This window comes from Osmerus eperlanus, unplaced genomic scaffold (genome assembly GCF_963692335.1).
Source record: "Osmerus eperlanus unplaced genomic scaffold, fOsmEpe2.1 SCAFFOLD_403, whole genome shotgun sequence".
Classification (NCBI taxonomy): domain Eukaryota; kingdom Metazoa; phylum Chordata; class Actinopteri; order Osmeriformes; family Osmeridae; genus Osmerus; species Osmerus eperlanus.
This window is the reverse complement of record NW_026911359.1, coordinates 6,377-23,889: the sequence shown is the minus strand read 5'-3', so window position 1 is coordinate 23,889 and position 17,513 is coordinate 6,377. Positions and strand designations below refer to the sequence as shown.

Below are 17,513 nucleotides of genomic sequence, written 5' to 3'. Positions count from 1 at the left end.
ATCTGGATGGGTCAGAACCCATGGCCGATGCCTTTTGTCTTTTTTTTTACTATCACCTCCAACCTATAGTTTAAAATAATATGAAATGTCCATAATGTTAAAGACAAGCAGCCAAAACCGACAAAAATACAGGTGTTGATATTGGAGGGAACATGGCTAGCTACTATTCAAGACATTTAGAAAACTTTGTACAGCAGAGCCTAGTAGTGATGCCGTCTTCTTCCACTAGATGGCGCTGTTGCACCGTAGTCGCGCCACGGCGCAGCTTCTCTCTGGTTCTCTCTCGTGCTTGATACGCTGAAGTCTATGAGACGATACTGACGCTGATAAAAACGAGCTTGAACTGTGTCTGACAACCTAATCAATGTTCTGCACACAATCCATTATAGATAATTACTATACTTTACTTTAGAGACTGCTAGCAAAATTAGCCTAGTTTGTTTAGTGCCCCCACACACACAAACACACACATACACATACACACACACACACACACACACACACACACAAGTACCTACCAACTTTTACACACGCACCAACACACTGACCATCACCCACGTACCCATCAACATCGCATAGACACGTACACCAGTATACACTCACACGCGCCTAATTTATGATGATTGAATCCTGAAAACGTTGGCAACTATTTAAATCAAAAGAGCACTTTAAATAACTAATGGAAGAAAGTAAACACTTACGATTTTAAAAGCAACATTTAATCACTCGTTTATTATTTATTTATTTAAATCCAAATTATGGTTACAGGTATTTATTACAATATGCTTCATGTACTAAACAGTTTGCTTCATGAAATATAAGGTACTATTACCATTTAGGATCTTAGAACAAAGATATGTGCTTAGTTTTCAAGATTAATACATTGAAACGGTACAATACGCCACCATTAATATAAACAGACAACAATGAAATATGAGAATCTACCACATTAAAACATTGCTAGCAGCAAATAAAAATGATGAAGATTTTCTGGCACCGCCTTGAGATTACATGAGTATAAAGGTGCACAACATTCATATATCTTTTACTTGGCAATTCAACCTTTAAACGCAAGTATATATGCTTTTATACACGTATATACCCCCACCCCCCTCTGTCTAACAATATGGTTAAGATCCCCAGCTGCGCTCTATTGTGTGTCAATCACAAGTCTCAAGACTGTGTGTCCATGCTGTCATGTCTATCACAAGCCGTGTGTATCTGTGTGTGTATCTGTGTGTGTGTCTGTGTATCTGTGTGTGTATCTGTGTGTGTGTCTGTGTTCTCTAACTCTGTTCTATGGTTCTAAGCAGGGTTCTCCCAGTTCTGCTATGTGGTGTTGAGGGGCCACTGTGGGACCAGTCAATTAGTTACCATAGCTACATAGTTACCATAGTTACATAGTTGCCATAGCTAACAGCCACTGACTAATCCAAGGCATAGTACTCATTAAACCTAAGCACATGGGGGCTTTCTGAGTGTGTGTGTGTGTGTTTCCCTAACAATGTGCCTGGACTTCTGAAATGTGGCGCATTTAAATCCTTTGCAAACATAACTTCAAATGCTCAAAACACAGTGTTTACATGTCTGGGGGCGACGTCCTTGGCCACACAGCTGAACTACACAGATGCTGCTCACCTCGCTGCCAACTCCGGCTCTGCAGCTAGAGGAGGGGGCTTTATGAAACATTAAACGTTGGAGAGTTTAGCAACAAGCAGACAGCTGACAGAGAGGTGGAGGGTCGTCCTGGTCTCGCATTTAAAGCTGGACCAGAAACATAAAGGCTGTCAATTATCATTATTTTTCTTATTTTTTACACATTAACTCTAAATATGTGGCCATGTCCAAACTCTTTACCTGGCCTCTCATTGGATAAGAGGGTTGGGGCACATGACCTCTGCTCTCTGGACCAACTGAATCATTACATTATGACATCATTACATTTTGACATCATTACATTACTGTTACATTATGACATCATTACATTATGACATCATTACATTATGATTAGGGGTGGGAATCTTTTGGTAACTCACGATTCGATTCTTGGGGTCACGATTCGATTAAAAATTAGATTTTTAATCAAAACATTTTTTAAATATAATTTTTTTTAAATTATAGATTTTTTTAAATTTGTGAATTGATGTGAATTTCTAGAAGACTGAATCGCGATTCATATGTGAATTGATTTTTTCCCCCACCCCTAATTATGATGTCATTGCATTATGCCATTGTTACATTATGCCATTGTTACATGATGATGTAATTACATTATGACACTGTACATAATGATGTAATTACATGATTATATTGCACATTATGATGTAATTACATTATGACACCATATGACTGGCCCTGAAGACCTGCTGCAGAAAAACATTCCTCTCAGGGAAACAGGTGTGCTTTGATTCAGTAAAAATATAAACTTCAAGAATCATATTAATCATTAAAATCAAACAAGTCATTAAAATCAAACAAGTCATTAAAATCCTATAAATCATTCATTATCGAACAGATGCTCCAGTCACATTAACAGTCTTAATTTGCTGAGTTGAAAAAACTCATTAAAGGTGTCATTGACTGCAAAACCGAGTTTACCTTGTCATAGTTGCATAACGACAGTTCGGTGGGTAAAATGGACATACAGTGAACATCAAAGTCCATTGACACCTCTTTCCTATGCAAATATCACAATTTGAAACTGCTGCTGTAAAACGGGCGATTTCCAAAAAGCCACTGAGTTGACATCAACTCCGTGGCTCCACCTTTTTAGGCTCTGGTCTGTTCCTTTGTCACGGCCCAAAATGTATGTACACATCCAACCGTATGCTCATCAAAACCGCAAGCTGTAGTATGATTTTGTCGCTAACAGTTATTAGCAATGCTAACGTATCCCTGTATCTAGCACAGGTAGAATTTCACAGGGTTGCATTAGGGCGCATAGAACAGCACCCCGGCCATTTTCAGCCCAACCAATGTTACATACCCTATTCGGAGACCTTAAGGAACAGTGTGAAATACCCTATAAAATCAGTCAATGACCCTTTTAAACTTTTTAATCAATAAAAATTATGAGAACATGCTAAGTATATAAACAATTGTACTCGTAGATTACTTCATAAAGCAGAACTATTATTTACCTGGTCCGAGGTTATCCCTTAACCTCTAAACACTGGTAGGATCCTGATTGGTAGAGCACCTATGATGTCACCACATGGGTCTTTCTTTTCAATCCTCTCGTCCAATGAGGGCAGGGAGAGGTGTCGGGGGCGGGACAGGCATGTCAGGGATCTCAATTTCTCCTCCATCCCTCTATCTCATTATCCCTCCATCTCTCCATCCCTCCATCTCTCCATCTCTCCATCTCTCCATCCTTCCACCCTCCATCTCTGCATCCCTCCATCTCTCCATCTCTCCATTCCTCCATCTCTCCATCTCTTCCACCCTCCATCCCTCCATCTCTCCATCCCTCCATCTCTCCATCCCTCTATCTCTTCATCCCTCCATCTCTTCATCCCTCCATCTCTTCCACCCTCCATCTCTCCATCTCTTCATCCCTCCATCTCTTCATCCCTCCATCTCTTCCACCCTCCATCCCTCCATCTCTCCATCTCTTTATCCCTCCATCTCTCCATCTCTCAGTCCTCCTTCTTGGAGCGTCCTCTGAAGCTGTCCATCACGCTGAAGGCTCCCAGGTACAGACCCAGCACCTCTCCCAGCTTGACAGGCAGGATACTGACGAGGCACAACAACAACAACATCATCATCCTCAAAAACAAAACATCAACAACCACCATGATAATCATCTACAACAACATCAGTTGTTGAGGAAATGGGGGAGGTAGGGGGAGGAGGAGGGGTAACGAGGTCATCTTGTTGCAGCTGGGCAAAGGAGCTCTTCTGCTGCCACAAAGGAGGAAGACAAAGACACCATCAAGAGGAGAACAATAGTGAGGGGGGGAGGGGGGTGGGGAGAGAGAGGGGGGTGGGGAGAGAGAGGGGGGTGGGGAGAGAGGGAGGTGGGGAGAGAGAGGGGGGTGGGGAGAGAGGGAGGTGGGGAAAGAGAGGGGGGTGGGGAGAGAGGGAGGTGGGGTGGGGGAGGAGTGGAAGAGAGGGGGGGTTACTCTCTCTTTCCCCCTCCCTCTCCTTTCTACGACCTCTCCTTCCCTCGTCCCCCCCTCCTCTTTCTCTCTCCTTCCCTCCCTCCCCCCCTCCTCTTTCTCTCTCCTTCCCTTCTCTTCATCTCCTATTTTGATCTCTTTTCCTCCAGCTCCTCTCGTTCTATCTCCTTCGCTCCTCTTCTACGTTTCACTCAGGGAGATTACCATAAACGAGAGAGGCACACACACAGACACACACACAGACACACACACAGGGGGTTCCAGCAGGTGACTGAGCCAGCTCAGCTGAGCGGGTCATGTCCGGCACGTGTCTGTCTGAAGGAGAAGCAGCAGCCCACACACAGGTGCTGCTTTATCCTGCAGCCCCGTCAGGACACCTCATTAGACCCCACGCATAAGTAAGGACCTGTTGAGGGGTTACAGGCCAGGGGAGGGGGGGAGGGGTAGAGAGAGGAGGGGGAGGGGTTAGAGGCCAGGGGAGGGGGTAGAGAGAGGAGGGGGAGGGGTTACAGGCCAGGGGAGGGGTAGAGAGAGGAGGGGGAGGGGTTACAGGCCAGGGGAGGGGTAGAGAGAGGAGGGGGAGGGGTTACAGGCCAGGGGAGGGGTAGAGAGAGGAGGGGGAGGGGTTTGAAAAAGAGAGAGAGGTTGAAACAGGAAGAAGGGGGACAACGATAAGAGAAGTGGAGGATGAGAGGAATAGGAGGATGAGAGGAATAGGAGGATGAGAGGAATAGGAGGATGAGGAGAGAGGAGGATGAGGAGAGAGGAGGATGAGAAGCATAGGAGGATGAGAAGAGAGGAGGATGAGGAGAGAGGAGGATGAGAAGAATAGGAGGATGAGAAGAGAGGAGGATGAGGAGAGAAGATGATGAGGAGAGAGGAGGATGAGAAGGGAGGAGGATGAGGATGATAAGAGGAGGTCATGCCCCCAGACAAAGAAGGAGCCAGGGGGGGATGTGATAGTGACTCAGTCAGGTTAGTTCAGGTTCAAACTATTGATCCAGACAGCAGCTAGCTCGTCAGACCCCATGTCCAGCTGATCACAGCTGACGGGAGCGACTACAGGTGTGTGTGTGTGTGTGTGTGTGTGTGTGTGAGTGTGTGTGTGTGAGTGTGTGTGTGAGTGTGTGTGTGTGAGTGTGTGTGTGTGTGTTAACTCAGGGCATCGGGAACCAGACACAGACACTTGTGTCGGTGCATTTGGTAAGTTTCACCTGTCGCACTCTGCAGACCTTTCCACTATAGTCGATGTATTGCGAAACCCATATCAAACACACCCGAAGTGTTCCTAACAGTATTTACCTGAGGAGAGGCGAGCTGGAGGCGTATCAATCTTTTCTGTAATATTTAACCGAGTTTGTGTTTGACTAGACAGATCCAGATCAGTTTCACCTCTCTGCTTCTCAAACACTGTCCCAATAAATGACAGAAATGAAGTTGCCACCCAACCCTGTAATGCAGTCTTCTGTCTACAGTAGACCAGACCTCATGTCCAGTATTACCCCACCAGCACTCAGAGAACCACATCATCTTCATGTAGCAATATCCTTTATTTCCTGATGTCCAGAAGTCACTTGACAAGCCCCACCAACCCAGCCTTCCTCCTGGGAACTCATCCTGGTATTCACTTCCTGATTCACTTAGGATGTACGCACACACACACACACACACGCTTGACTGTCAGCAGCTCATATACACAACCATAAAGTTGACTGTCGGCATCTACACACACACACACGTCAGCACTTGTGCCCGCAGTTCTCCTTCCCTCTCTCAGTATGTCAGATTGCATGAGGGCACACAAACTGGATTACTGAGAGTGAAACACGAACACATTATAGATCACACGTGACATCATTCAATATTATTGCGAAACAATAACATAGAACCTCTTTATTTTTATATTTCTTCTTTTGATCAAGTACGTCCATCTCACAGAGAGGCCGTCTACAGTCGATGTTGAAGATTGGGGGAGAAAAAAGTGACATCTTATCTCTCACCCAACCACAGCCCAGGAAGTGCAGTGCTAAACCACACAACATATCGACAAACAACGAACTACACATCATTCGACATATCGCAGCTCCAGAGAAACAAGAAAAACAGGACCACCACTTCGATCAGACTGAAGGCCGGTGGTGAAGTCACGGACAGTGACCGGCAGCTTGTCCGTTTGCAACTTTGCATAATATTCAAACGACAGAGAGGAGATGGAAATACCGTTTCTATGGACACCGTGTGGCTACATGCTAGGCTAACATGACAATGCCAGGCTTTAAGCAGGAGTCCCACTTGTGTGCATGTTGCTAGATACACGTTAGGGTTAGGTTAGTGACTACTGTATGGTTGTTGGCTTGTTAATTTGTGCAATTGTGAGTGAATCTATGTGGAACAACATGCTTAGCAAAAATAGTGAATCTGTTTGTAACTGAAAGTGAATCTAAATGCTAGCTTAAACTCATCTAAATGTACAGTTTCTAACTGCTAAGTGAATCTGTACAACTGTGCACTAAATTAAGAGAATCTTTACAAAACTGAATGCTAAGCTAACAGGCTGGTAAGCTAACATGCTTCTCTAAAGCTCCATGAGATGATAAATGATACAAAACACCTGACAGCTTAACCAACACACCAAACAGCCCCTGGAGTGTGTGTGTCAGTGTGTGTGTGTGCGTTTACTTGTGTTTGTGAGTGGATGTATGTAGGTATGTACTCATGTGTGTGTGGGAGCGAATGTATGTATGTGTGGCTATGTGTGTGCGTATGTGTGTATATATGTGTGTGCGCAAGTGTGTGTGTGTGTGTGTCAGGCAACATCACTCCAGCTGTGGTCTACTGAGCCTGACGACGCCGGAGGGGTTCAGTGCAGCTTGAGACGAGGGGGGGGGGTGGAATCTTCCAGGCAGTCGAATACCCCCATGTAGCTGCACACCACAGCAGCCAGCTTCCACTTCAGACAGCTGGGAGGGAGCATGGGGGAGGGAGGGAGGGGCAGGGAGGAGTTAGGGAGCATGGGGGAGGGAGGGGGAGGAGTTAGGGAGCATGGGGGAGGGATGGAGGAGGGAGGGATGGAGGGAGGGAAGGAGGGGGAGGGAGGGAGCATGGGGGAGGGAGGGAGGGGGAGGGAGGAGTTAGGGAGCATGGGGGAGGGATGGAGGGGGAGGGAGGGAGCATGGGGGAGGGATGGAGGGAGGGAGGAGGGAGGGATGGAGGGGGAGGGAGGGAGGGAGCATGGGGGAGGGATGGAGGGAGGGAGGAGGGAGGGATGGAGGGGGAGGGAGGGAGCATGGGGGAGGGAGGGGGAGGGAGGAGTTAGGGAGCATGGGGGAGGGAGGGAGGAGTTAGGGAGCATGGGGGAGGGAGGGGGAGGAGTTAGGGAGCATGGGGGAGGGATGGAGGAGGGAGGGATGGAGGGAGGGATGGAGGGGGAGGGAGGGAGCATGGGGGAGGGAGGGGGAGGGAGGAGTTAGGGAGCATGGGGGAGGGAGGGAGGAGTTAGGGAGCATGGGGGAGGGAGGGGGAGGAGTTAGGGAGCATGGGGGAGGGATGGAGGAGGGAGGGATGGAGGGAGGGATGGAGGGGGAGGGAGGGAGCATGGGGGAGGGAGGGAGGGGGAGGGAGGAGTTAGGGAGCATGGGGGAGGGATGGAGGGGGAGGGAGGGAGCATGGGGGAGGGATGGAGGGGGAGGGAGGGAGCATGGGGGAGGGATGGAGGGAGGGAGGAGGGAGGGATGGAGGGGGAGGGAGGGAGCATGGGGGAGGGATGGAGGGAGGGAGGGATGGAGGGGGAGGGAGGGAGCATGGGGGAGGGAGGGGGAGCAAGCATGGGGGAGGTTGGGAGACGGAGAGGTCAGATTAGTGGAAGAAATGAGTCAGGTGGCTGAGCGGTGAGGGAATCGGGCTAGTAATCCGAAGGTTGCCAGTTCGATTCCCGGTCATGCCAACTGACGCTGTGTCCTTGGGCAAGGCACTTCACCCTACTTGCCTCGGGGGGAATGTCCCTGTACTTACTGTAAGTCGCTCTGGATAAGAGCGTCTGCTAAATGACTAAATGTAAATGTAATGTAAAGGAGGAGGGAGGAGAGGAGGAGGGAGGAGAGGAGGAGGGAGGAGAGGAGGAGGGAGGAGAGGAGGAGGGAGGAAAGTGTGTGTGTGTGGGGGGGTTGTATTATAGATATATGGACCCCAGACATCAGGGTGACACACACACACACACACACACACACACACGACCACCCTCACACACACACACACACGACCACCCTCACACACACACACACACGACCACCCTCACACACACACACACACACGACCACCCTCACACACACACACACACGACCAACCTCACCCTCACACACACACACACGACCACCCTCACACACACACACACACGACCACCCTCACCCTCACACACACGACCACCCTCACACACACACACACACGACCACCCTCACCCTCACACACACACGACCACCCTCACCCTCACACACACACGACCACCCTCACACACACACACACACGACCACCCTCACACACACACACACACGACCACCCTCACACACACACACACACACACGACCACCCTCACACACACACACACACACACACGACCAACCTCACCCTCACACACACACATGGACCCCCCTATTTTGACGATCTGAAACGCAAGTATCAAAGCGCAAGTAACTTTGTGGGCGGGACTCCGGCTCGGTTGCTATTTTGCCGGCGGGATAAAGGACTTTGCGCCTGGTGCAAATCTAAAATGGGTAGGTCCGAAGTAGCTACATTACTAATGGGTGTGGTTTGGGCGTAACGTGCAATAAACCAATCAGAGCGTCATCTCACATTCCCTTTAAGAGCAGCGCTTGTTCCATGGCGGATTGCTATTATAACGGCGGATTTGCCAGGCGCACGCCAGGAGCGGTTCACAGCCAAGGAGACCGACGTTCTAGTCAAGGCCGTAACAGATAGATAAGTGACATTGTATGGGAAAGGCAGAGCAGTTTTCTCATTGCACTAAATTGCCCGCTCATGCTGCTCATTCAAATTCTTATTCTTATTTTTATATAGCCTACCCTATATTTTATTTTTTAAATTGTTTGGTTCTTGGGATTAGTTTAACTATTGTACTTTTTTACTTAATTTAAGACCCGTATATGTTTATTGTTTGCACCTTCCTGCCACAGTAAATTCCGTGTTTGTGTAACAGGCTACATGGCGAATAAACCGAATTCTGATTCTGATGGAGATGGGAGAAGAAAACCACCCAAATTAGCTTCGGTTAAACAGGCGTGGGAGAAAATTGAAACAATTGTTACAAATCATGTTCACAGACATAGAGATTTCTCATTAAATCTTTTTATAATCATTGAAGAAATGTAACACGCCATAAATCAAAACAATGTAACGTAGCTTCGCAGAAAGAAGACCCTGGCCTCGCCAGCAGTGTGCACGGACCAAGCTTGCGCCCTTAAAATAGCATCTGAATAATGCGTCATTGACTTTAGACCACGTTTTTCCTGGTCAGTGGCGGAATTGTTTTTCGGAAACTGCAAAATAGCACCAGGGAATGTTTGCGCCGGAACACGCCTCCTTTTTCGCTGAACCGCCCAAGGGAGCGCAAGGTCATTTCGACGTGCGTCTGTGGAGGGAAAAGTCCGCTTTGCGTCGAGTGCAAACTAGGAATGATACTTGCGTCGTTGACAAAGTCAATTGCGCTGGGTGCAAGATCGGGCCCGGAGGCATTAACAGTCTTGCAGTAATGGCATGGTGACATCACAGGCTCCCAGTCTAAAGTGCTCCTCATCAATAATGACTAATCTCACCACCATGGGTCTGATCAATACCACTACATTACTGGAGACAGACTCCAGTACTGCCCCACCCTACAGTCCTGGACACAGGGCCTAACATCTACTGCCCTACCCTACAGCAGTCGAGACAGACAGGTCTACCCTACAGCAGTCGAGACAGACAGGTCTACCCTACAGCAGTCGAGACAGACAGGTCTACCCTACAGCAGTAGAGACAGACAGGTCTACCCTACAGCAGTAGAGACAGACAGGTCTACCCTACAGCAGTAGAGACAGACAGGTCTACTGTACTGCTTTTGTTAATGACAGATTCTCTGATCCTCATTCTGGTACCAGACCAACACGCAGCCCTAGCTGTCTACACACTGCTGTGTGTGCGTGTGTGTGTGCGTGCGTGTGTGTGTTTGAGCATGCATATGAGCGTGATTAACCCTAGCAACGCAACCCGGTTACAAATTCCTGCGACCACAGATGAATACCACAGCTCTGTTGCCTGGCAACCTGGCCCTGTCGATCTTTGACTGGCACAACTTGACAGTTTCTGTGGCAACAAGAGCCTGGTTTCACAGGCTCAGCCTACGTGTCGGTGGCGTAACAGTTTCTTAAGCGATCCTTCACCCAGCAGTCTCCTGCCCACAGAGCAGCATACTGACCTGGGTTGGAAGTTCCAACCCAGGTCAGTAACAACTTGGAACCCACATGTTCAGAAACTGCAGGTAGTGGGGGGGGGTAGAAATACTGAATAACATTCAAATAGAATTATAAATGAGGAAGTGGTTTCTCCTGTTTTGGAACAGTGGGTGTGGACAGTGAGGGAGAGGAAGAGGGGGGAGGAGGGGCGTAAAGATCAAACGCCACTGGGTGCTAAGGCAGACCATGTGACTGGTCAGCTGACCCTACTTCCTGGTCTTAGAGCATCACATAGTGCCTGAGCGCCCTACGATCCCTCCACGACCACACCAGCCTGGCCCATAGACATGTATATATGTCTATGGCGCCCTCTCTCTAGACCCAGGAACCAGGAGAGCCCAGCCTCTCTCTAGACCCAGGAACCAGGAGAGCCCAGCCTCTCTCTAGACCCAGGAACCAGGAGAGCCCAGCCTCTCTCTAGACCCAGGAGAGCCCAGCCTCTCTCTAGACCAAGGAACCAGGAGAGCCCAGCCTCTCTCCAGACCCAGGAACCAGGAGAGCCCAGCCTCTCTCTAGACCAAGGAACCAGGAGAGCCCAGCCTCTCTCTAGACCCAGGAACCAGGAGAGCCCAGCCTCTCTCCAGACCCAGGAACCAGGAGAGCCCAGCCTCTCTCTAGACCCAGGAGAGCCTGGCCTCCACACACACACCGTGACTCACTTCTTGAGGCCTATGATCCAGTAGAGGCTGTGGGGCATGAGCAGGTAGGTCTGGTCTGTCAGCACGGCACGCACCACCTGCTGGGCCACGTAGCCAGGCTCCAGGATGGGGAGCAGCCTGGGCCACCTGGGGGAGGAGCGAGGAGCGAGGAGGAGAGAGGGGGGAGAAGGAGGGCATAGAGGAGAGGGAGGGAGGAGCGTGGGAGCAGGGGAACAGGGGACGAGGAGAAAGGAGGGAGAGGGGGAGGTCAGAGGAGGGAGAGGGGGAGGTCAGAACTCATAAGACGGAACATTTCATCAGTCTTCCATTCAATTCAATTCCCTTTATGGATCCTCAAAGGAATTCAAGAAAAACTTCACCCACACAAACAATCAATATCCATTATAATGTCTAATATCTCCAGTATATTATAATGTCTAATATCTCAAGTCTATTATAATGTCTAATATTTATTATAATGTCTGATGTCTATTTCATCACCCAGTGATGTCTCTCCTGCCTCAAGTGTTTTCATTATGTCCTGCCTCAAGTGTTTTCATTATGTTCTATTCAATAGACTCAATAGATGTTCCTATTATCTGGGGAGGGAGGGAGGGAACAGAACTCATCTATACTACTGACACACACCTTCTATGTCACAAAATTCATATTCACAAACCACCATGTTCATCCTTAAACCCACTACATTTCTGGATCCATCCATCCTTCGCCCCCTTCTCCCTCCATCCTTCCCTCCTTCCCTCCTCCCCTCCCTCCTTCCCTCCTCTCTCCCTCCCTCCTTCCCTCCTCTGTCCCTCCCTCTTTCCCTCCTCTCTCCCTCCTTCCCTCCTCTCTCCCTCCCTCTCTCCCTGTTTACCTGTTCCCTCCTCTCTCCCTCCTTCTCTCCCTGTTTCGCCAGTCTCCCTCCCTCCCTCTCCCTCCCTTTCTGCCTCCCTCCCTCCCTCTCCTCTCACCCCCAGGGTTTATTTGTTATGTCTGACCAGAGAGAAAGGACATCTCAACACCTCTCCTCCTGCCCTCTGGTCTGGACAAGGTGTGTCACTCTCACTCACATTCACATACACAACTACACACACACACACACACACACACACACACACACACTCTCATAGTCACTCTAGACACACAACTACCCACCCACACACACACTCACACTCTCACAGATAGTCTTACATCCATGAGACAGATCCATCCACTCTAGTCTGTCGATACTAAGTCAAACTGGTCTATTTCACGGCCCATAAGCCAAAGCACCATCTAATCAGTGTCCCCTCTCCACCTCCGTGTCACACACACACACACACACAGGGACACACACTCACACACGGGCATTCACAAAGGGGAACACACAGACAAATACACACACAATCTGCAGAAACCGTGAGAGATTGATAAATAGAAAAATCTATTGAGTCTATACAATAGAATATAATGAAAACACTTATAGAGCAATGAGAGGTAGGAGACACCACAGAGTGATATCATAGAAGATGAAGTCTGCCTCTCCACGTCTCATGAAGATGAAAGCACCTTCTCATTGATCAGACACATTATTCAGGGCCTGAGAAATACTCTGTACGTAGAAGATGGAAGGTTCCAGAGGCCAGGAAATGACCATATAAGATCTAAGAGAGCAACAATAAGGTGTGGGGATTTGAACCTGTAACCTCCTGATCTGCAGGCAAATGCTTTAACCACTGAGCTATACCCACCCATCCACCCTATACACAAGGTATACATCATGACAGAGACAGTGAGAGAGTGTGAGAGAGCGAGAGAAAAGGGCATGGAATCTTACTTGGTTTGGCATCCATCGAACATGCCAGTGTTGATGAAGTACGGACAGACTATGGTGGTCTTCACGCCGTCCTTGCCTGTGGCCAGCAACTCCAACGCCACTGACTCAGCAAATCCGACCGCCGCAAACTTGCTGGCACAGTAGTCTGTGGGGAACACGGACAGGAGACAGGAAACACAATCAGAATCCAGGATATTGACTGATATCGGAGTAGCCTTGTTTATCTCTGTGTTCCGGGTGATCAGGAGGGCAGCGGAGCAGTACAGGGTCTTGTGGCCTCTGCTGGAAGCTAAGTCAACATTTACACATCCTGAAACACCCGGGTCAGACTGATAAGAGGGAGAGGTGAAATAAGGATATGGAGAGATGGAGACAGAGAGAGAGAGAGAGAGAGAGACAGAGACAGAGACAGAGAGAGAGAGAGAGAGAGAGAGAGAGAGAGAGAGAGAGAGAGAGAGAGAGAGAGAGAGAGAGAGAGAGAGAGAGAAATAGTTTAGGGGTTCATGGCCAGCCTGTTTACCTGCCAGTCCGTTGACTCCTATCAGTCCAGCAGAACTGGCCACACTGACCAGGTGACCATGGTTGTTCGCTACCATAGCAGGCAGAAACGCCTTGTAGGTCTGGAGATGGAGAGACAGAGGGGGGAGACTAGGTAACTACCTAACTAGTTAACTCACCCAGACATGAGCTAGTTAACCCACCCAGAAGTGAGCTAGTTAACCCACCCAGAAGTGAGCCAGTTAACCCACCCAGAAGTGAGCCATGGTGTTGACTTGGACAGTTTTCTCGATCAGGGAGTCCGGGGCGTCCATGAACTTCTTCCCCGTGACGATGCCCGCATTGTTGATGAGGATGCTCACATCTCCAACCTCCTTCTTCACCTGGGCACACACACAGAGTAAGTAAGTTGCTATGGTGAGTGTAAAAGCTGACTAGGATTTCAGATAATAACAGAGATGTGTATAGGGGTGTCAGAGGCATGGACAGTTGTGTAAACACACAGCAGTGAGGGCTGCATGACATACTGTACACACAGGCTACGGATGCTCCCATGACATCATCAACATGCGCCCATGACATCATCAACATGCGCCCATGACACCTCGTCCTACATCCTGGTTACCATGGCCTGTAAAGGTCATGATGTCATTGGGTTGCTAAGCACTTACTTAGTTACTATCAAGTAGACAGTGTGACTGTGAACACTATCTAGATTAACAACAGAAAAACATGTTTAATGTGTTATGACGTGAGTAATATTGATACTGTACTCTTTTATCCACAGAAGACATACCGGGGGAATTTAAACCTGCAAACTCTTGTTCTGCAGCCAAATGCTCTAACGCTCTAGGGTTAGAGGTCAGGGTTCATGTTCATGTTCAGGTTTAGGTGTACTAAATCGCAACCTCTCTCATTGATTACAGCTTCAAACTGGTTTGACAGTTTAGGAGTGTCAGGTGCATGGTGGCGTGGAGTCACCTTTCATAAGCTGCCACACACACACACACACACACACACACACACACACACACACACACACACACACACACACACACACACACACACACACACACACGCCCTCCAGAAACAAAGGATGTTTATGAAACAGCACTCTCCCTCCCTATTCTTCTCTCTTGTTCACTCTCCTCCCTGTGCCTCAGGGGGAGTGTATCATGCTCATTATTTTTACCCCAGTCCCCTGTTCACACTGGGGCATGTCTGCTAGCTAGGGTTAGAGAGGGGAGGGTTAGAGAGGGGAGGGTTAGAGAGGGGAGGGTTAGAGAGGGGAGGGTTAGAGAGGGGAGGGTTAGAGAGGGGAGGGTTAGAGAGGGGAGGGTTAGAGTGCGGAGGGTTAGAGTGGGGAGGGTTAGAGTGGGGAGGGTTAGAGTGGGGAGGGTTAGAGTGGGGTTAGGGTTAGAGAGGGGAGGGTTAGAGTGGGGAGGGTTAGAGTGGGGAGGGTTAGAGAGGGGAAGGGTTAGAGTGGGGAGGGTTAGAGAGGGGAGGGTTAGAGAGGGGAGGGTTAGAGAGGGGAGGGTTAGAGAGGGGAGGGTTAGAGAGGGGAGGGTTAGAGTGCGGAGGGTTAGAGTGGGGAGGGTTAGAGTGGGGAGGGTTAGAGTGGGGAGGGTTAGAGTGCGGAGGGTTAGAGTGGGGAGGGTTAGAGAGGGGAGGGTTAGAGAGGGGAGGGTTAGAGTGGGGAGGGTTAGAGTGGGGTTAGGGTTAGAGAGGGGAGGGTTAGAGTGGGGAGGGTTAGAGTGGGGAGGGTTAGAGAGGGGAAGGGTTAGAGTGGGGAGGGTTAGAGTGGGGAGGGTTAGAGTGGGGAGGGTTAGAGAGGGGAGGGTTAGAGTGGGGAGGGTTATAGAGGGGAAGGGTTAGAGTGGGGAGGGTTAGAGTGGGGAGGGTTATAGAGGGGAAGGGTTAGAGTGGGGAGGGTTAGAGTGGGGAGGGTTAGAGAGGGGAGGGTTAGAGAGGGGAGGGTTAGAGAGGGGAGGGTTAGAGAGGGGAGGGTTAGAGAGGGGAGGGTTAGAGAGGGGAAGGGTTAGAGAGGGGAGGGTTAGGAGCCAGACAGACAGTTATATTTATCTTGGAAGATGCACAGCAGACAGAAGACTTTGATTACAAGGACACATGATGAACCAAACTGGAGGTTTTCTCTAAGTTGCTGAGGAAATCTTCTCAATTATGTCAAGTGGTGTGTGTTAATACGTCGTTTCCTGCACGTAAAATCACTGGTCACAGTTACAAAACAAATAGGTGTTCATTAGCTAACTTGTAGGCCTGTTGTGTAAGAGAGAGCAGTGTTTAAAACGCCTTCCAAAACTTCAGGCCTAGCCGTGTTTCCCTACCTGATCCGCTACTCGGTACACTTCGGCCTTGTCGCTGCAGTCACAGAGGTAGTAGGATACCCGGACCGCGCCTGCCTCCTTAGCCAACCGCGCTGTCTCCTTCATCCCGTCCTGATTGATGTCCCAGAGCACGAGAGAGACGCCCAGGGCGGAAAACTCAAGGGCCATCAGCCGGCCGATGCCGCTGCCTGCCCCAGTGATAAGCACAATCTCTCCGGTGACATTCTTCCGCTTCGGAGAGATGAAGAGGCGAACTATCACCTCGATGTAGTAGTAGAACGACAGAAAAATCACCTGAAGTGTTTCCACTAAGAAGTTCATTTTGACGGTATCTGCAAAACAGAACGATCAAACTATGTTAGGTTAAGTGTTTTTGTACAAATAACGCTCCATATTTACACGGAAGTGTATGTGGTTTCGCAGCATAGAAAATAATCTGACAGAATTTATCACTCCAGTTTATTATAAACCCGACCACTCCTATAACGGAAATCTTTTTTTCCCTGTAAACGGAACCTTGCGCCATGCTGTTTGTTATCATTGTCAACAAACGACAAGTGCAGATGTGAGCACGACAATATATATTTGTAAACGTTAAATTGATATCATTGATACACCAGAATAGTTAGTGTATGTAACGAGTCGATTTCAGTTTTTAGCTGGGCTATGTAACCTTTGCTCTAGCAAATCTCCGCCAACAGGGCGGAGAAGATAAAAAGCCGTTAAATCCTATTTAGAAACCCGTTCCGAATAACAGTATAAACAGTTAGCATAATATGCTATTTGAAGGGTTTATTTTACCTGGACTTACGACGTGTTTGCTTATCCGTTTCGTCAGTTACTGGAACCGTAGTAAAACAAAGTTTGAAGGGCTGCGGGGATAAGCGCACCTCCCTGTGTTAGTGAGTGGGCGCCTGGTTAGGGCACGAGAACGCTGTCATGAATGCAATGCACTCGGCTTTCGCAAGGGATTGTGGGACGAGTGTGGATGTTTGGTAATAATGTAATCTTAAAATAATATTTAAGAACAAATAGTCATTGTGGTTTCTCCTCGCTATCTCAACCTGACGTGAACACAAAAAAACGGTTTCCTTTCATTTAAAACTTTTAGTGCTATTAATTTGGTCTCTGACTGTCATATCGGAGAGTCTAATCAATTATCCTTCAGAATGGCAACAGGCTGAGAAGAGATAAAGTGAATTTGCATTTATTAATGATCACAATTTATCTTTTGTGTCACGATCTTAGATGTTTCTCCCGTGTGTGGGTTGGTTGATTCATGAGGCTGACTGCGTGAAATCGAACATCTGTTGGATGTTAAGACAAGAGAACTGAGTCGTCGAAGCGAACAGACTAAAAAGTGCAATTTCAGTGAGAACATACCAACTCAGACGGTTAAGACAGTTAACTAACGAAGTCGGCTGATGTGTGGACGTGATCGTTTATCATTCGGGCTAATGTCATACACCGTCAAAAAATAAAACGATTCCACAATATAGCCTATCGAGCAATTTGTAAAGCCGTGTTCAATAATACTGTAGGCCTGTCAGCAAAGGTGAGCAAAAAATGAGATTATATACAGAGGTTTT

At 48.5% G+C, this 17,513-nt stretch overlaps 1 protein-coding gene across 3 annotated transcripts; it reads right to left on the bottom strand.

Annotated features, from left to right (window-relative positions):
* Window positions 1-713: 713 nt before the first annotated feature.
* On the bottom strand, window positions 714-16,885 carry LOC134015956 (epidermal retinol dehydrogenase 2-like). Of its 3 annotated transcripts, XM_062455433.1 has the most exons (8): window positions 16,726-16,885; window positions 15,925-16,256; window positions 13,831-13,962; window positions 13,602-13,701; window positions 13,082-13,226; window positions 11,284-11,409; window positions 3,589-3,735; window positions 714-3,411 (listed from the first exon to the last, which is right to left on the bottom strand). In XM_062455433.1, the coding sequence occupies exons 2-7, from the start codon at window positions 16,243-16,245 to the stop codon at window positions 3,639-3,641; spliced, it is 921 nt and encodes a 306-aa protein (XP_062311417.1). In that variant the 5' UTR covers window positions 16,246-16,256; window positions 16,726-16,885; the 3' UTR covers window positions 714-3,411; window positions 3,589-3,638. The 3 variants fall into 3 exon arrangements, with proteins under 3 accessions (XP_062311417.1, XP_062311415.1, XP_062311416.1); XM_062455431.1 differs by lacking the exons at window positions 714-3,411; window positions 3,589-3,735 and adding an exon at window positions 6,577-7,081; XM_062455432.1 differs by lacking the exons at window positions 714-3,411; window positions 3,589-3,735 and adding an exon at window positions 6,577-7,081 and having other exon boundaries at window positions 16,736-16,884.
* Window positions 16,886-17,513: the final 628 nt, after the last annotated feature.